This window comes from Eupeodes corollae, chromosome 1 (genome assembly GCF_945859685.1).
Source record: "Eupeodes corollae chromosome 1, idEupCoro1.1, whole genome shotgun sequence".
Taxonomy (NCBI): Eukaryota; Metazoa; Arthropoda; class Insecta; order Diptera; family Syrphidae; genus Eupeodes; species Eupeodes corollae.
The window spans coordinates 211,624,333-211,646,140 of NC_079147.1; the positions used below are offsets into that span (position 1 = coordinate 211,624,333).

The 21,808-nt window shown below is 30.7% G+C and overlaps 1 protein-coding gene across 1 annotated transcript in view; it reads left to right on the forward strand.

The window, feature by feature from the left end:
- The window catches only part of LOC129954275 (uncharacterized), a 214,844-nt gene that overhangs the window by 81,388 nt on the left and 111,648 nt on the right, over nt 1-21,808 (forward strand). Inside the window, exons 6-9 of the mRNA XM_056068118.1 lie at nt 1,364-1,428; nt 1,507-1,669; nt 2,941-3,077; nt 20,305-20,410. Coding sequence (XP_055924093.1) covers nt 1,364-1,428; nt 1,507-1,669; nt 2,941-3,077; nt 20,305-20,410 — 471 coding nt within the window. The remainder of the gene's footprint in view (nt 1-1,363; nt 1,429-1,506; nt 1,670-2,940; nt 3,078-20,304; nt 20,411-21,808) is intronic.

Genomic DNA, 21,808 nt, shown 5'->3' on the forward strand with positions numbered 1-21,808 from the left:
CAAAAAAGGTGCTTCATGTATAAAATACAAACAGAATAAAATAGCATACTTTTTTAAGGAGAAACAATTTTTTAAAATGGTTTTGATTGTTGCTCAAAATAGTTTTGTACTTTTTCAGAATCTTGAACATTTAATTTAAAAAAAGTGTTTCTTTATTTAAATGTGTATTTTTGTGTATATGTTTTTTAAAATAATTTTAAATATTTTGAGTCCTCCTAAACTAAAATATATTTTTTCTCAAATACTGTAAAGTTTGGAGTATAAACAAAATAAGATTTACGGATATATTATACATAGGATTTGTAAATTTTGAGCGAAAATATTATTTCTTACATTTCACGACCTATAAGTCTATCTTCATTTCTTCTTAAAACTTTGGAAAGATTGATTGATATCAATTTAAGGGCAAGTATTAATACAGGACTTCTGTCTTCTCAACATGCCTAATGTTAAGGTAAATCGGTGGAAATGGTGTTACACTCTTTAATACCCACTTTCGAATACTCCCTCCATTATAGAGACTTCATTATGGTTGCTTTCCTTGACATCGAAGGGGCTTTTAACAACGTGGGCACATGTGCACCAATATTTCTGAACGTATTTAGTTTGCTTGGGCAGTTAGTTCATTTAATGCTGGATTGCAGAATAATTAACTCAAAACTGGGCAACTCTTCTGAAGATTCGTCAAACGAGGCTAAGTTACTGGGTCTTATTTTAGACAACAAACTAAATTGGAGACGCAATTTAGAAGAAAGATTCAATAAATGCTACTGTAGCTCTTTTTTCTTGCAAAAAACTATTGGTAATAAATGGGGCTTACAACTTCAAATCACGCATTGGCTATACTCATCTATACACAGACCGATTTAAATGTATGGTGTGGCATTATGGTCAACTGCTTTAGAAAAAGTTATATATATATAATAAAGTCCAACATTCAGATTGCCTATGTATAAGCATCTGTACTGGACACTCTACTCTACCTAACAGTTCTTCTTTAGCTCAGAAACGCAAGAATTACCTAAGAGAATTCTTCTATAACGATCTAAACGATCTCAATCATTTTAACAAAATCAACCTCTCACGTTTTGTAAGGGACTCAAACTGGTTTCATTGACCTTAGAAGAAATCCTCAAGATTCATGTGATATCACAATGGGCCATTAAACTGGCTTAAGTGTGTTCTACTGAATCACGGACAGCCACTTTAACCTAACCTAACCTAACCTACATTTTGCGATTGAATGTAAGCTCTTGGAAAAACTATACCGATAATGTTGTTCATTGTTATTTCTTCAATTTTATTTTATTTATTACAATTTGTATTTGATATTTGTATTTGTCTTTTATATTTTACTTTACAGATGGGTAGAATTTTAAGAAATTTCAATATCACAAGAATCACCGATTTGGAATTAATAAGCAATTCGTAAGTATTATAAAATAATGCACTCTATTTGAGATCTTATTTCTTAATATTCTTCTTTTTATTTCTTAATAATTTCAGTTCAGATCGATTGGATATAACATTTCATTTCTTTGGTGTTAAAAGTGATTCAACGAGAATACGCGAAGCCATAACACGAATGGTTGAACGTGGAAGAATTGGAAACATAACATTGGTTTCCAATTTTCATCTTTTTGATGAGAATCCTCCACTTAAGCTATTGGTAAGTAGAAATAATGTTACAAACGTAAATTTAAATAATCATTCTAGAAAGCTCAAAGTTTTAAATTATATAATTTTGCCCATTTTTAGTCCTATGACTATTTTAGACTATTCATAGAGTATTCTAATTCTGTACACGAAAGTCATTTTTTTTTTAAATAGAAACCGACCTTAAATCTAATCCAGATTGTTTCTGGAAACTCGAAAATTGTAAAAATAAAACTAGCGTCAACTAGTCGTCAGCCTAAGGTTATCGCAAACATGTTTGCAAACTTCTTCCAAGAGACTCTCACAGATACAAATGATAACAATAGTTCTTACTCCTTCCTTCTTCTAAAGTAAATGTTCCTCATTTGAATTCAATTCATTTTAAAATAAAAATTGTGTTGCTTATTTAGCTTATCCGTTATCTGTTCTCTTTAATAAGTCCTTTAATAGTATATAATTATAAGTAATAGTCAGCATTATTTCGTGAAAAAGAGATCTACATTAATAATTTATTCAACTTCACGTCCTTTCGCTTAGATGTTTTTTAAAAACGTCGACAAGTCAATTGTGTTACAATACATTAATGTGAAAACTAAAAATCAAGGTTTTAACATCAAGTTCTCATTGTATTTAAAAAATAGAATTTATGGTGTTGTATTTCGTAATCAGTATTCATATCGATTTGTCGTAAATTGTGGGGTCCCTCAGGGAAGCCATTAAGGTCCAATTTTATTTATAAATGATTTGGTTTCGATCATAAAAAAATCGTCCATCCTTATTTATGCTGATGACATTAAGCTTTTTAAAAGTATAAAATCAACTTCTGACCGTTTACTTTTGCGAGAAAACTTGTAAATATTTGGAGGAATAAAAATCGTCTCTTTCTGAATGTAGACAAGTGTAAAACCATGAATCTTACACGCAAACAGTTCCCTTTGATTTTAATTGTACGTTTGATACATGTCCTTTAAGATAAGTCTATGTGTTTTCGGATTAAGGGGTTATTCCTGATCTTAAGTTAACTTTTAATGAGCATATAAACTACATAGTTAAGAAAGCTAATAGGATTCTAGGATCTATAAAGAGATTCGGCCGCGATTTCCTTGACCCTTACGTTCTTAAGCTTCCCTTTTTTCATTTGTAAGGCCTTAATTTGAAGTTAAGAAAAGTACGTTTCATTGTATAATGTCTTTTTTATAGTGTTTTTTATTTATCAATTAAGATATTTTTGAACAAAATTTTGATAAATATACTCTATTGTATTATATTTGTATTTTATTTCAGGATGTAACCATAAATAAAAAATCACCAATACGCTCAATGAGTGAATTTGTTTTATCATGTTCGGCTCAGGGATCATCACGAATTAATTTTCAGTGGTATAAAGATGGTGCAATTGTAAATACTTCAAAAGCAACCAGGTAAGTCGTTAATAAATCATGTTTTTAGAATTCAAAGAAAATTTGACATGAACATCATTAAAGTAAATGAAATAAGTAGGTATGATTTAAAACCTTGATGCGACAGCTTTAAATTGCAAAGTATTTAGTAGTAAAAACAATTTATTAAAAAGTTTTTCTGTTTCCCTTAAAAATAAACATAAAATCCTTTAGATGATTAAAACAAGTTTTAATTTAACATGATTTTAAACTTAAAAGTGAATATTATTTAAAGTTGACTAGGTTTATATAATATTTGAACAAATTATTTATAAAGAACATTGATTTATTGATTTAAACTATTTCGTTAAATATTTGTATATAAAGCAAGAAACCTGAGGTCTTTTACAACTCTAATGATTTGCAACATCAAATCTTATAATTTTAAATGATTAAAGATTATCAATTTTAAACTATCGAATAATGTCGATTACCAAAAAATCAACCCCAAGAGCTATTTAATATATTGTAGAGGCTGTTTAACATTAGAAAACTTTCCTAAAAGTAAAACCTTTAGATTTTTTGTAAAATATGACAATCTACCATAAAATGGAAGATATTTTTGGGTTCTCTTCTGTAGATTACAGTTTTCCTGAATATCTGCTCTGTGGGGTTTAAGATTCAGATTTAATAAGTCGATTATTGCTTTAAAAATGGTGCTTATTACCTCAGATTAGATGTTACTATTGAAATAATTTTCTCTTGTAGTCAATTGATAATTGAGGCTTTTGAACAGCCTAGAGGCTAATGATGATGCTATAATGCTAAGGCCAGTTGGTTCCATTCTCTGATAGAAGAAGCATTGGTTCTCAATGATCCTAAAGTGATTGATCTTAGAAGATTATTTTTATTTATTTTCGTCACTTTATTTAGTAATCTGAATGTGCTTAAAGGCTTTGTAGATCAAATGGCGGTAAACTAGATTCTAAATGTATGGCATGGGTTGGAGTAGAGTTCAGTAAATGAAATAGTCGTTTAAAGAAATATCCTTTAACAGTTTCTTCATGGCAGTGCCACATACACGTTTTGAGCGTTTAAGACTTGATATTTAGAGGCTAGATCAATATTCGAATTTGAGAAAAAAATCAACCAAATCAAGTTAATTGTCAATTTAATTAGGTTCAGTGCTTTTTTTTCTTGCATGTTTGCCAAAATTTTGGTCACCAAATCTATCCGCGCATTATTGAGTCACCAAGTTTCTAGAAGTAGTCTTCCTGTCTGTTGATTCTCGAAGATCATGATTTTCGTTTTCGATATGTTTGCAGTGCGTTTCTAATCGTATTTGAAGTTAAAGCGAAAGGGGATTATCTGATATCACCACGAATTCATCTGCATAGGGAAGAAACTTTATGAGATCTCCCGCAAAGCCTACACCATCCGGTAGAATATCAACTACTTTATCAATGTACATGAAGAACGAATTGGACTTAAAACGCATCGCTGTGGTACACCCACCGTGATCTAAGTATCAAACCATTCTGTAAACTTCAAACTATCCTATATATATCCAATCGATGCCTGCCGTGTCGAATGCAGTTTTAAAATCCACAAAACACACAAAGAGCTTCTCAGTCGTCTTGATATATTTTCTAGCAATACTAGTTATAGCAAATATATGATTTATGTTTGAAAATCCAGGGCGGAAACCATCTGGAGTTTGCGGAGCTTGTTGTTGTTTTAATTCATGTTGAGATTCTTCCATATTAAACTGTGGAATACAAATTCCACTATAATTTTCAACCTGGCTTGCATCTCCTTTTTTTAAATAGAGCTTTTATAACGGCTTTCGCTAAAGTGGCTTGCATATTGCTTGAGTTGTTCTGTTGCATTTTTATAGAACTCAGCTATCTGCTATATTCTATAAATTTCCGGAGCTGTGTTGTTCTTCATAACCCGAAAAGTGTTTTCAAGTTCTCTTAGTAAAATTTGAGAGTCAAGTTCAGATACATCCTGTAAAGAATAGCTAAAAGTTTTGAAGGATCTTATTCGTTGTCAATACAATTTTAAAATGCCCGAAACCCAGCTGTTGTATCAGACAAAATTCCTTATAGTTTTTGGAATGTTTTAATTTGTCGCAATTTTCTTCAGGTATATCATTTTGTTGTTAATACTTTCTTTATTGGTACCTTCTATTCGAAGACATGCTTTAAAAATCAAAACGGTTCATAAGATGACCTTTTTTAATTTCGAAAGGTTTAACTGATGAAGTGATTCGGTAACAAATTCAATCTTGCTTTAAGTTAGATGAAACCACAAAAGAATACCGTATGTCTTCATTGTTTTGATTTTAGTACACCGTATGCGTACTTTACTATTACCCTTATTTTGCAGAGACAGGGCTTGAGCACTTGGAAGAGTAGAGAGGTTTTAAAAGGAGATGTCGGTGCACATTAGTTTTGAATTCCTGAATACTGCAATGACTAGGAAAGACAGAGTGTGGTAAGGCATTCCACATTCGCTTAGTACGGCTCAAGAACGAATCTCTGTATTGAACAGTATGGCAGTAGTGGGTTCGAGGGTAAACTGATGAGTATTCCTAGAATCTAAAGAATAACGGTTGAACTGTTTGAAGGAGGTGGCATACACCGTTAAAAAAGGGTTTGGCAAAAATCCTTGAAGGGAAGTATTCACTAATATTACCTGTATTGAAAGATCCAAAAGATAATTACTAATCCAATGAAATAGGGATTCTTGAAAACCGAAAGCACGCATTTTCGATAAGAAAGCCTGAATGCCAAACCCTATCAAATGCTGTTAAAACATCAAGTGCTTTAAGTTATTTATTTCGAAACACACTCTACACTTTGCGAATTAAAACTAGTAAACATAATTATTTGTAAAACATGGAATTTAGGAAGTCACCAAAGCCTTGTTTCCTTGAACTAACAACTTGAATGAATAAGAAACCTTCCGAATTTGAAACATTTCCCACCACTGTAAACCTTGTCCTTAAAAAATTGTCGGTGCAACAGCATAAATACATATTTGTTGTTAAAGCAGCTCTTTTTCATGGATTTGTGCATTTCTCGACAGACCAGTGGCGGCGGCGGCGCCCACTCCCTCACAACGAAATGGGTGATTGATGTTTTTGATTGAAACCAGACCTCATGCACGAGAAAACCCCACTCACCAACCAGCATCATCCTTACCACATGTATAATACAAAAATCAAAAACTTGAGAAGCTTGGCATCCACTCACTTTTTCCGAATTCATATTCACCGAACCATTACTAACCAAAGTTTATTTCCCCCTCCTTCAAACGAGTTGAAATGGCTTCCGAAGACGATTCATGCAAAGCTATGTTATGGGTGGAATTTTTAATATGATTTCTGTATTATGCTAAGTCAAAATGTTTGGTATTGGGGCATATTAGTTCTTTTTTTTTGGTATTTGCCTTTTGAAGTTATTTGGCTAAAAATCAAAGCCCCTTTTGTTTTTTTTTTATTTCTCGGGAATTTTGGTTATTTTTTATTCTTCAATCATCACCACAACAACGCTCTCCCTAAGAGTTGCTCAATTACTTCATTTGATACCTCATCATACATAAGTTGATTTCCAAGAATAAAGAACTTTATAATGAAAGCTGAGGTATTGGAATTTTCCATCCCCATGGGCACACTCACTTTTCCGCCCTATTATAGATATACGACGACGACCGGATAAAATTAGATTCCATAGGAATGAAGTAATTATGTTTTTGGAATCTCATTCTACTAGACATCTTTTTCTACTCTGTCAATTTATTTTGTTTCTTGTTGTTTTTATTCTCGTTAAGTTGAATTAAAATTCAAAATAAATCAAATGAATCCAATTTAAGACAGCAACTTCTGCTTGCTGTCTCTCCATCTTTCACATTAAGATTCACTTCTTGCACATAAATGAGTGGTAAAGGAGGATGGCGGCTGGCGAGGCAGTGGTCTCTTAAGCTTACTAAGACAATAATTTAAAACAAGTTATTTTAAATATTTTTCTTTGCCTCCCTTTTTTGAGAGCCCATTTTCCATTTCAAATTATACTTGAGTTCCTTAAATCTCATATAGTCTTACCTCTTACGTAACGGCTATGTAGGGTATAGGCTGATGTATAAACATGAGGAATAAAGGCATCATCATAGCACTCTAGGCTCAGCACGGACATGCAAATATGTGTTGTTTAGGTACCCACCTACCTACAGATACCTATAGGTGTACACAAAACTATATAAAGTTGAACAATCTGGCATTCAGGGATATAGCCGAAATGAAACTGGAAAATACATTAGTAATTTGCTGACAGAAGTTGATACCTGGGTATAAAGCCGAAAAAGGTCCATGATGCTCTGGGGGACGATTTGAATCCCTGATTTCCATTAAAACTTATTTGGAATTTATTTTTTATTATTTTTTTTTCGTTTGTCGGAAGGAAGACACATTCCAACACTGTTTTCCCTCGAACCATTGTTTTGTATTGTATTTTTTGCAGAAAAGGAAGATGTCTTTTACAACACAGAGACAGAACAACGTAATACACATACAACACATTCCATATATACCATCAGCAGTTTGTGTTGTAAAGTCTATTAATTCGGGTATGGATATCGTTTTCTTTTCTTTTTTTGAAAAAATAAAAAAGGATCATAAAAGGATTCACTATACTGCTGATAGCCTTTTGCAGCTTTGCGTATAAACACGTTCATAGACAACAATTTAGCATTATGTCCTCGTAGTTGTCGGATCTACTCGTACAGCAACAACTAATGATAACATGAGTTTGAGAAACTAGTTTAAGGCCATTAATAGGTACCCTTGTAATTGGTGTTTCTATTATAATATGTATTTATAATTTGGGTAACTTGATAGGTTCCCGAGATCAAATCTGGAAAATGCTTCGTATTTAATTGAGCTTAGAAATGAGTTTGAATTGGATATGAGATATAAAAGTTTTTTAACTTGACGGGTGTCAGAATTAAAATGTACAGTAGTTAAAAGTAGATCAAGATTAGTGCATTCCGACGACTCTCGCCAACTTAAGACCTAATTTGCAGTGCTTTCTAAGCTGATAATAAATCAGAAACAATTTTCTATAGCTATTTCAAATTCAAACAAGTATAAGAAGTTTCTTTAATATAAAATTAAACTCAAAAGTTGTTGAAATTGTAACACGTTTTTTTAATTGTTTCTCCAGAATACGCAACACACTGAAAAAGCATGAAATTTTATACAAAACAGTTCCTAAAGACTACCATCATCTATGTATATGCGTCAACCTTGGCAAAGCTGTAAGTTTAAAAGTAGAGTGATAGAGGCTCGTAAGAAACGGAAAATATAACTTCTATTGGATGGTTTTAAGCCTGGAGTTCGTAAATAAATGTGTATCCTAGTGCTTTTGAGCCGATAGCAGTACTCTTAGAACTTTAATGTATGACAAGCTTTTAGATTTCAGGACCCTATTGCTAAATATTCTAAATTCTAGACAAAAACATGATAAAAAAGGACGAAAGCCACAACGTAGAATAGATTCATGAAGACGTTGTTTAATAAACTGAAAAAAACTTTTTTTAAGCGTGATCGTATCATGATCGTATACCACAAACGTAACGAAAGAATACGAGAGATATTTTCACGATTGTAAAGCATATTCTTTTTCTCTTGCCGTTAAGGTTTAACCCAAGATTATTGCGACTTTCAATTTTGAATTGAATGCTGAAATTTTTCAACATTTTTTTGAAACGTTATTACGATTATCAAAATATATTTGAAAAACCTATTGTGAATGAACACATGTAAATAAAAAAAATATATTGCTTGGATACATCTACACTATCTACACTAATATTATAATGAGGAAAGATTTGTATTTTTTGTGTGTTGCAAATAAACTCAAAAAGCACTGGACCGATTTTAATAATTCTTTTTTCATTAGACTGCTACATTATCGCTGAGTAACATAGGCTATTATTTAGAACAAGATTACTATAGAAATCTTTAGAAATTCCTATTAAAACCAACCGAATGTGTAAAAAAATTATCCATCAAATTTCTTTCATCGCATACGCTACGAAGAGTATTAATGAAAGTACCAACAATTTTCGATGATATTATAGAATATATCAATATCTACAAAAAACTGAGACCATAATATGTCTAACTACTGTAGTTACGTCACTATATTTACTTTTTTACATAAAACAAATTGATAGAAATGGCGATCAAAATCAGACCGTGTTATCCATACCATTTATACATTTTTATCCAAATAAATAATTTAATTAAACCTGATGACTAGTTTTTGAATTATTGAAATCGGGCATTCCATTCAAAAGAGATCATAGGGTGCACCATTATGAACTAGGTAGCCGCACTGGTCATTGGCGCAGGCGGCTCTTTACGCAGTGGAAGTAAGCGACATTGAATATTTTTTTTACACATTTGTATGCTTTACTTAAAAAGTTCTTTTCAGATCTACTTAGTATTAGGAATCACACTTTTACATAATATTTGTCAAAGTTCTTTTCAGAACATTCTCTTTTAACTTAAATAATTTCTTTTATATTATTTTTAGTTTGTTCTTATTATTATTATTTGTTTATTCTTAATTTCTCTGATTTAAAATAAATATCATTCATAGCAATATGCCTAGAAGAAGAAGTTCGCAGTTATCTAAGAATAGTTCGTAAGGTAGATTAGCACAAGTTCGTCGTATTGGAGAGTCTTCTTCTGAAAATGCAGATCGTCTGGAAAGTATGGGAGTGTAAGTGTCCCAATTGCCAGCCAGAGAATCTAGCGTCAAACGCTCAGTTCGTCTTGCAGAACAAATTGAATGATCGTCGCAACTATACGAACGACGGTCAAGTGCTAAGCGCTCTCAGAGACTTGTTGGAAATAGAGCTAGGAACTCCCAAACACGGACAAGATAATGTAGCACTGATCGTTCACTTCGTCTTGGAGAACAAAATGCGAGATGAGTAAGAAATTTAAATTGGCTCTGTTCGAGAGCGATATTGTCAGTTGTCACCCAGAAACAATTAAGTAAGATAAACAAAATTATTATTGAAAACGTACCAGATCATTTTAAATGTTACAAATCTGTTGACACCATGTGCAACATCGAAGATGCAGTGCATTACCCACAGGAATTTTTAAACTCCCTCAATCATGCTGGCTTGCCACCTCATGAACTAAAATTAAAAATAGGTAAGCCTGTTATGCTTTTAAGAAATTTAAGGCCTCCAAATATGTGTAATGCTACAAGACTATTGATCAAAGAATTAAGAGATAATGTGATTGTAGAAACTTTTATTACTGGTCCCGTGGCCGGTCAGCTCGCACATGTTCTGCGGATCCCGATGATACCAACTGATTTTCCCATACCTTCTAAAAGGTTACAGTTCCCTTTAAAAATATCCTTTTCCCTAACAATAAATAAATCTCAGGGACAAACTTTTTCCATAGTTGGTATCGACTTAAGGAAAGAGTGCACGGGCAATTGTGTGTTGCACTTTCTCGAGTAGGATCTCCTGAAAATCAATACGTTTTGTTTTCATCTACAAATAGTAGTGTACAAGGAGGCTTTAAGATAAGCATACAGTTTTTTTCTAACATAATGATTCATGGTCGTTTATGTTTTAGCATGCTTATATCTGTACCTATTTATGTCTACCCGTGCGAAACCGGGACGGGCCGCTAGTTATTAATATTTTTGTCAACCAACAAAATGTTCATTGATGCTGCAGTAAAATGTAAGCTGTTTATTATTTGAACCATTAAAAATGTATACAATGTTAACAAAAGTGCTAAAATAGTTAGCAAAAAAGTGCAATTGACGAAACTGGTGAAGCTTATGGAAGACAATTTGGAAGTCCTCGGAAGCAAAATTAATGTGTTTAAAAGTGGTGACACATAGAAAATGGGAGCAATTTTCTGTACCCCCCCTGCACGGGAATGGAATAAATGACAACTGGTAATAAGTTTATAAAGTTTATTTTATTGTTTTTTTTTTTTTATAAAATAAGAAAAAAAAACAATTTTGCAAAACCTTGAAAAGAGTTGTATTTTATCCATTTTTGGCAAATGAAAGTTAAAGGTTATCAATGACACAGTAGATTGTCCAAGAATAAGAGAATGCACACAACATGAAAGCTGTTCAAAGTCTAATTATGTTTGGAATTGATGTCCACCTTTTTGCTATTTTAATACATATAAAAATGCTGGTTCTTAAGAGAATTATATTTTTAACAAAAATAGAATGGATTACATTCTGATCTCAAATACTTTCTCAATTCTAAAGGATTGGAATTATTTCTAAGCTGTTTTCCTCTTCTCAAAATATCCAGAATGAAATGACTGATCATGGTTACCGTCTTCGTCGTCATCATACCCGTTGAACATTGATCATCGCAATAAAAGTTAAAGTCTTTTAACAGAAATTTAAAAACGATAAGCGCTAAAAATATTATAACCGAACACTTTATATCTTATCACTTATTTAAACCTGTTAAAAAAGTAAATTGCTTTTAACCCTCCAATCAATTCTGTTGTAATATTCGCACTTCCAATAATGTCTATCAGTTAACCCTCAAAGTCAATATGAAGAACTGTGAAGTTAAAATTAATTTTAATATTTAAAGACCAATGTATATCGGTGTGACCTCTTAAGCCATATTCCCTTTTTTTCTTACACTCACACTAAGTCTTGATCTTACTCTATTTTCTCAGTTCCCGATATCCATTTGCTCCATTTGATCCAGCCATTTTATTCGTTAAGCATTCGGTAACTATACCTTTATTATATTCTTTGGTCTTGATCTATGTAGTTTAGAACTTGACCAAACATCATGCAAGGACTTAGTAATCTTGAAACGTCACGTCGCTCATTGTATAAAGTTCTCTAGGGAGATGACCTTTGAATTTCGAAAATATTGCTTGTGCTGATTCTGTTTCATAAGCTTTTTCTGAATTTATAATGTGGTGTTTTGAAGTTCAAAGTCTTAGTTTAAGTCTTTGTCTAGAGGTATAAAACATTAAAATGGAATAAAACAAAGACAAAGGTAATTTTCATTTAAATTAACAAAAAAACTGACAATTAAAATGTTCAATTATGAATTGGTTATTCCTTGTCCTAATCTTGGTTATTTTTTATTTAGAAAATTCCAGTTCTTCATTTTAAATCAATTTTATTCTCAAACTTTCCCCTTGTAACCAATGTCAGGCTTTACCTATGTTCGAGATTTAGATATTTTCTTTTAATTACTTTCACTACCCATTTGATGCTTCTTCTTTTCCCTTTGAATTTGACAGAAACTTAAATTTTCTCAAATCATATTCAATTTTGTCAAACACTCAAAACAATCATAAATCATTTTAAAACTATATTTATTCAAAGTTCCATCTTGGAAGTACCTACCCCACATCATAGTCATACAAATAACAAAAAGAAATCCAACTTAATTCAAATTTAATGTTGACACAAGATAAAACTCTTTTGGTTTTCAAAAACAAAATAGAAATAATAAATCTGAAGATTAAAGAAGGCTATATGTCATTTGTCTTACTCTCCTCTTGTTATAAAATCCAAAAAAATAGATTAGCACATCCTTTATGCCAGACTTATTGTAAAGAAAGATCTATTTTTGGAAATATTTTGTTTACCTCTCTGTCTGTGATTGTGCTTTGTCTTTTAATCGAGTTAAGTCTATTTAAGGCTAAAAGCATTGTTTTCTTAGGATTGCTTATTTTGTATCATCATCATAAACAACACCTTGAGATGAATAGATAGACTTAAGTTTGTTGTTGGTCATTATCTATCTATCTATCTGTAGTCTTTAATTGATATTTTCTATTCTTCAAAAAAAGATACCCAACCCCCTCAACTTGTAACCTATAGCCTAAACCCATTAAGGCTATCATCAGGAGAATAAGATATTTTGCATTAAAATGCAGAAAAGACACTTTTCATCTGGCTTCAATTTTATTTTTTGAAGTTTTGTAGGTGCGTTTGTGTGTGTGAAAACTGTTTTGAAATACAAAACAAATAAAATGAACGTAATTCCAAAAGTAATTACTGTACCAAAAGGCTTGTCCTGCACCTATACCACTCTCCCGACCTCTCCCATTTTCACATCGTTAGTTCAATTGAAATACAAATAAATCAAATGAATCAAAATTTAATTAGATTCTTATTCTCCCCTGCTGCTGATGCTGTATCATCACTTAAGGCCAATATTCTTAGGTATTAACAATGAATGTGTAGTACATACAACAAGTCTCTATAGTTCATATATAAGAAAAGGATAAATTAAGTTGAAAAGTAATTTAAAATATTCACCCTTCCTTAAGGCCATTTTCCACTCCTATTTCCATTTTCTATATATATAATATACTATAGTTGTAACTAGGTACAAATCTATAGATCTATGCGCATTGAATATTGGAACTTTATACTAATGGACGTTACATCAACGGAAATAGGCACAGCACCATCCCCAACAGCACTTAGTGTTGGTAGTAGATCCTTTACCATACTCTGCTTTACCACTCGAACTCGTTTAAAGAGCAAATAAAACAACGAGTATGTTCTTTTTATGTATTTTTATTTTTGAGGGTAATTCTCTAGAAAATGAACCTTTTACATCAAAATTTGATGGTTTTTATTTGTCGAATGAATAAAACAGAAATACAGGGTTTCTGAGGAAATGTTGTATAGTTAATGATGATGGTGTGAATGAATTGGTGCGAATTATTAAGGACTTTCAGAAGGACGACGTTCGAACCCTCAAAAGTCCCAAAGTACCTACTTAATATGTACTTATAAATTCATTTTAATTGCTTGAATAACTTTTTCAACATTTTCTATTTCTATTATGGGATTTTTCTAATCGAAAACTTGTATAGCTTATAACTGTCGTATAGATATTGATTAACATTTAAAACAAAAATATAAATGATGTAGACATGTATTATTTATTAGAATTTGCAAAAAACTATATTTGTTTAAATTTAAGAAGACCCGCATAACATTGTGTTATTTTTGAAATAATGAACAAAAAGCGTATCGGTATAAATACGATATTTTTATAGAAGTCCAATAGAAATAAACCTATGATATAGAAGTCTAAACACTGATAACTCAGTTTTTTAATTGGATGAATGTGTTCTTAATATTCATCTTGTTTCTTCCTTAATCTTGAATTTACACAAATTTTGTCAAAAAGTCGAAGACTATAATTTCATTATTCATGACTGTAAAATGTTTTAGATTTTGCTGATTTGTGAGACAAAATTTAAAATCTACCTGCTTTCTTGATGAATTTCGTGTAAGAAAAGGAGTTCATAAGTTTTTCTATCAAACTGTTTTAATTGCACCTTTAATTAAATTTTAAAGAATTTGCTGAGTGTTGCATTCTTTTTGCCAAACAGAGAGACAAACATTTTAGCAAATTGTATGCGTGACAACTTTGGTAGTGGTGTTAAAACCATTTGTGTTATAGGAACGGAGGTTTTCGTGACTTTTGGCAGCTCATAACTTGCGACGCGAATACAAGATCTTAAGAGAATTCTTACACAATGCTTAGAACTCCAAAAAGATGGTTACTTTCTCATTTCGAGATTGACCACATAAGTGGACTAATATATTTTTATCAAATTCATAATAATTCAAGAACTTGAGCTTTATCAGAATATTTAATGTAATATTTTAATAATTCAAAGTCATAAACAATGAGTATGTCGAATAGACCTTTCTATCAATTACTACAGAAACCAAACAATTTGTTAAGTTATAATGAATTAAATTTTAATGAATTGCACGACTGGGTGGCACAAATTTGCTCATGTATCCAAAGAGTATTTTTGAAAATACTTTCTGTTTTTTAGAAAAACATTAATTTTTCAAACTTAGTATTTGAAAATCGTTAGAGCGGTTTTCTTGTATTTAATTAAATTGTTTTAATTTGAATTTAAAAATATTTTTAGTATGCAGTTATCTAGAGCTCATTAATATACGTTCATTATGGTGGTAGAGATGTCTTTCTTGAGGAACTTAGAATAGAGTATATTCTCTGTTGATGAATAAAAAAACTAAAAATTTAATTTTTCTGGGTGACATAAACATTGATCATCTCTCTTAAGCCCAATACGTGGATAATGTTGTTGGCTTCTTATAGTTTAGATTCTTATATAAATGTGCCTACTAGAATTGTTGAAAATTCTAAAACATGTAGCGGCCATATTTTCTGCAGGAATAGTTCATCTCGTGTTGTAAAACCAGTAAGCTCATTGGCCGATTTAGGTATCACCGATCATTGCATGACTATAGTCTTCATTACGTAGAATTTGTGGCTAACAAAGATGTAACTATATTAGATCGTGAAGTTAAAAAAAGTGATCCTACACTTGTTTATGATAACTTTATAGAAAAATAAGGTAATTATCTTGGTAGTTGCACAAAATATATGATCAACAAAAATAAGAATAAACCCCTGAAGGATTGGATGACAGGATATATTTTGAATAAAGTAAGCAATAAAACAAACTCGGTAAAAATTTTACGAAATATTCAAATAATAATCACTTTAAAACAAAATAGAAGAAAATATGCAAACAATTAACAAAAGAAATTTAAACTTGTAAGGAAAATTATTATTTAGCTCAACCGGAAAAAAGTTAATTTTAAAGGGGAATGGAAAATTGTGTATAAGCTTTTAAATCGTAGTTATCAATCAGAAAAGACTTTATTTATAGAAGATGAAAACATTCAAATAACTGATATTACTAAAATTGCTAATCGTTTTTATAAATTTTTCATTTCTATTGCTAAAAATGTCTCCACTGAGATATTTAGAAACAGAAATGAGTTTTTGTTTATTGAAGGTTTAACTTATGATAATGTTTATACAGAGGGTCTTTTTATGCTCCTATTTTGCCTGGTGAACTACTTTTTATCATTGAAAAGTTAAAAAAATTAATTTCTGTGACCAACGATAATTGTTCCATCTTCATCTTTAAACATATTGATTTCAATATTGTGGATGTACTTTCACATATTCTCAATAAAAGTGTGTACGGTGGTTATTTTCCAAGGCCTCTCAAGATTGCTGAGGTCATTCCTCTATACAAAAATTCAAACTCTTTCATTATGCAGAATTACAGAATTATAGGCCTATTTCACAGTTAGCTGTTTGTTATAAAATTTTTGAAATAGCAATCAATCAATTTTAAAGTTTCTTAATAAAAATATTTTTTTTAGTAAATCTCAATTTGGATTTGCATTGAAATTTATGAAAACATAAACAAGAATTTATTTACAGCTGGACTCTTCATTGATTTAACTAAAGCTTTTGATTTAGTTGATCATAATATTCTCTTGAGAAAATTAAAAAATGCAGGAATGCGTGGATTTATTTATAATTGGCTTGATTCTTATTTATCCAATAGAAAGCAATTAGTGAAAATAAAATGTAGTTTAATTAGTTTATGTGATATTAGTATTGATGTTCCCCAAGGTTCGGTTTTGGAACCCCTGCTTTTTTTGATTTTTACTACAGCATTTGCTGATGATAAGGACGTTTCATATGGTTGCAGTTCTCTGGTTAACCTAATTTCTGACATTAACTCAGACTTGGATATCTTATGACCCTAGTTTGTAGTTGATAAAATGGTATTAGGCAATTAAACAAAACTTATGCAGCCTTATTGTGAGTTTCACCCGGAAAATCGTTCGCCCGAAATATTTGTGTTCGCCCGGAATTTTAAAAGTTATTGCGAGTTTCGCCCGAATAAAATTTCACTTCGAATCAGTACTGACAGTTCGAATAATTGACATGTTCATAGAGCTGAGTTCGCAAAAAATTTCCCCATCTCTGATAAAAACAGAGAAACCAACTTTCCCTGTTAAATATAAAAACCCAAATAAATGTATATAGTGCTGCAATTTCCTGTTAAAATTGAGGACACTGATTGTGAAAACACGCTTTAAAATCCATTTCCAATCGATTTACCAGCAAAAGAAAAACAACTTAATCTGTAAAAATACAAAATTTCAATCTCTGTTTCTTAACATGTGAGTGTTCGTGTTTAGAAAATGAACGAACCAGTGAAGTGTATTTTTGTTTTGACACCATCAAGAATTTAATAAAGTGACAAAAATTGTTTTGTGATTTATATTTTTTTTATTAAATAAAAATCCAAAAAATAAACAAATTATGATAAGATCAAAAATGAAAAGTGACTATTTGCGGGACATCAAAAATGTTTGGCTGCTGGGTAATTGTTTAAAACTGACTTTGAACTTAAACCTTAATAAGTTCTTTTTGTTGAAGGTGATTTTGGGTATCCCTTAGAGCCGTTGCATTTGACATCGTGCAGAACACCTGAGAGTGGCTCACCTCAAGCAAAATTTAATGAAGTTCAATCACGTTGCAGAAAAATAAATGAAAGAACGAACGGCATTCTTAAAATCCGATGGAGAAAATTGTACTATGCACCTGCTAAGGCCATCAAAATTGTCAACGTTTGTGCAGCTCTTCACAATATTTGCATCCACTTCAAAAGTGACTTAACTTTGCCTTATAACGAAGTAAATAACGTCTTCGAAATTGAAAGTACAGCAACCACCGAAGCCAGTTCTAGTTATCTTAATGCAGGACAATGCATTCGCTCAAATATTGCCCATACTTTACAATGATTCACAAGCAAAATAACAATCAAATATTTATGTATTTTTTAGAAAATTATATTTAGTCTTATTTGTATTTCACAGTCTTATGTTGAACTTAAAATTAACAGACTTTTTGATCTAATTCACAGATTGAGTAATTAACTTTATTTGGAATTGATTGATTTGCTCCTAACATAAATATAAAAGTTATTGTATTATTTTGTTCTTTTTTTAACACTAATTGCATTTATTTACTTACATCATTATTTGTTGTTTTCCTGTTCGCCTCTAAAAAATAAGTGAATTATTTTAGTTGTGAATGACGTTTAATTCCGCCCGAATTGAGTGCTCCCAATAAGGGAAATCTTTCGAACATGAATTTTTGTTCGCCCGAAACTCACAATACGCGAATCGAAAAAAGGGACATTTTTCGGGCGGAATCTTGTTCACGTGAAACTCACAATAAGGCTGATGTACTTTAGCATGTCAGGATCTTCTAACTTATTTAATTGCGATATATTTTATCATTCCTCAGATTGCCCTGTTCAACTCATTGCTTTCAGGTAGAATTTGCGAATACCTTTAAATACCTTGGTGTCATACTTGATAGTAAAATGAATTGGTCCGACATATATTATCGGTAAAAAATTATTTACTGTTCTATACACTTGCTCGAAAAAAATACTTGTTATGATCTTCATTGGTATTGTTCATTCTAAAATTCAGTATTAATCCGCTTTTTATTCTTTAAAAACATGTAATAAAAATTATTTGTAAAAAAAATCGCTTGTGTAATAGTTTAAATTTATTTCAAGAGTTGAAAGTTCTTCTTTTAAGACATCTATACTATCTATCAAGAAGTAATCCTCGATACAATTTGGGAGTGAATTCTATAAATTTAGTATCTATAATATATTATATTTTATAATAAAATTTACTTTCGTAGATTCTTCACAATAGTAGCACCTTCAGTTTTTAATAAATTTCCTTTCTCAATAAGAAGTCTTAGAATATTGTCCATTTTCCTACACAGTGTAAGGACATGGCTGTTTGATTACGATCACGTACAAATTGAATCCTTATTATCTTTAATAAATGAATTAAAAAAAATCTCATTTATTGTTATCACCTTGCACACAGCTATGTCGATAATTTTGTCAAGATGAGCATTCGCCACTAGCTCTAGCTATGAGCTAAGCTTAAGAGTGTCTCATAATTTGTTTTGTTAGAGTTAGATAGAAAACTATGGTTACTTGGAAGATCACTATGTTTTTTATTCTTTATTATATATTTTTTGTTGTGTTATTTTTCAAGTACCTATACTAAAATCACTTATTGAGATAAATGCTATGTTTATCTCCAAAGTAAAATACAATACATTTCAATTTTGTAAAAAAATGATGAACCATTTTCCAGATATAGAATTTCGAACAAAACAAATGTTAAATTTTATTTTCTTGTGCAGAAAAAAAATTATTAAAATTGTTGGATTTGTTGTTCAAAAAACAAAGCAACGTATCTATGAGGGAAAATTTCTGGAGCAATACAAAAAACATTTTTTAGAGAAAATTCGAATTTTCGATAAAAAATCTTAACGCACATCGACTTAAAATCTTTAATTCCAAATTTGAATTCGACCCAATTGTTTCGGCTGCAGGCGCTTCAACATACAGACAGAACGGTTGGAATCAAGGTACCCAAGTTTTTTTACTTCTCTTTAATCTTAATGTCATGTTTCGTTAAAACCTCGAATTCGAAATTTTTACGAATGCACAACTTGCCATTATGTAAGTATATATGTACGTACGTAGTTCCTATATGTCGCAAGTAAAAATCTAGCTATTGTCTCTCTTGGCTTGGCTATCTGATAGCGAAGTGTCATGACAACATTTGTTTTTTGTATTGCATACTCGGTTTTAATTGGTCAAAATATCTCTCTATTAAAACGTGTTGTTAGCAGATTATTGCAGATTATCTCCAAGAATGATATAAATTTCCTGTATATTGATGATGATCTTTGATGATCTTAAAAATATCCGTATCATCTGCGTAGAGGTCAGTGCAACTTCTCTATTGTTTATTAATTCCGCTTAAAAGTAATCATCAAGCCACTGCACATTTACTTTTGAAAATCGAAATAACTATGAAAGTCATCATTCCTAATTTTTGAGCGTTTTCTATTAAATTTTAAAAGTGGCACGAGCGTTAACTGCAAAGAATTCTTAAAATAAGAACTAATCACAGTTTTTTTGTCAAAAGTCCAGGAATCTTGTTTGTAGCTTTTTTTTTTATAATATTGTAGCTTAACCTATTATTAATCAAGTTAAAGCTAGGTGGCTATGGCTTTAGCTATGTTAAAGCTTATCTTAATTTCTATATCCGAAACTTATTTTTAAACGCAAACAATCAAGTTTTGAATTAACACTTCAAGTTCTATCTTTCTTGTTATTCGCAAACACCAATGAGTCATTCTTTAAAAATAAAAATAAAATTGAAGATTTTTTTTGTTAATAATGTTATTAATGTTTCTATGAATATACATTTCACAAAATATTTTCCTCTTTTGTATATTTTAGAGAAATTTGGACGACAGTTCTTCCACCAGAAAACGAAAATTTGTATACTGCAATTCTAGGAATTACAAAAGCAAACCAAATGGATGAAGGTGTTTACACTTGCAAGGTAATTTATTTTTATTTTTATTCCTCCATAGGGTCAAAATGTTAAAATTTGAATATTTTTTTTTATAAATCAATAAATCCTTATGTGGGTGCAATGTAATTGTGTTCTAAGGAGGTTTAGTCTAAACACTAATACCTCATAGGTGCTTCGGTTTTTTAATTGTCTACATTTGATGTTTGCTTCCATAACCACATAGACTTTTTGGATCATTAATAAATCACATTGTACATATTTTTTTACAGCGAAAGGATACGTTTTATCTGCCTTTTATGTAGTTTAATGTCTACTGCACATTAAATAAAAATTCTGTATGGTCAGAACCACCAAAACTGAGATTTTATTAAAACTCTCTATAACATTATATTGATTTGAATTAAAGAAATTTTAGGAGTTGGTGCTTAAAACTTGTTTACAATACATCAAATGAGTAATAATTCAGTAAAAATCAACAAGTAATTAGTTTTTAAATGACTGCAGTGTTAATAATATTGAGCTCTGAAATATAAGATTTATGTGGTATTTACTGCAATTAACGATGTTATCAGATATCATCTATCAGACCAATAATTATAACCTATATGGGAACTACACACAACATCCATAAATCAATAATATCTATTATACCAAAACCATGGAGTCCTAGACTCCAAAACTATTTGAATTTGGAAAAAGGATTAAATTGAATAGAAAAAAGCTTACATGCAACAAAAGTAAAAATAACCATAAGATATAAATATTCTTCATTTTTGGTTTAGAAATATAACAACATTGTATTTTGAATGTATACATTTTGAAGCTTTCATGGAATTTTCGATGTTATGAATTTCCATAAATAATAATGACGCAGTGAGCAAAATAAAATGAAGAAATTAATTTAAATCTTACGAAATAAAATATTTACTCAAATGAAGATTATATTTTTTGAAGAAAATAGGTTACGTTGAGTGCGTTGGATTAGAAAATAAGGTGTACATTAATCGAGCTTACGAATTATGAATTCATTTGCATACAGTATTTGGAAAATGTTGATTTTCTTAACATTTAATTTCAGAAATTGAATAATTGTATATAAGAAGTCTATAAAAAGCTTTCACAGATTTTATTTTAGAAATTAATCAATCATGAGCTCAAGAACTATTTTGAAAACCGATCGCTTCTTTATAAGAGGCAGCATGGCTCTCGCAGAAATAGGTCCAATAATAATCGTACACTATTTTCCAGTGAATAGTGTAAATTTGAAATTTTTGCGGTTAATACGAGTATTTAAAAATTACAGAGTATCAGAGACTCTTAACGAAAACCCATACCATACATATCATTCCATACAAGTTGGATTGGATGGGTATAAGTATGACACCTAAAAAAATAATCGCTGATGTTCTTCATGGCTCTGTCCTG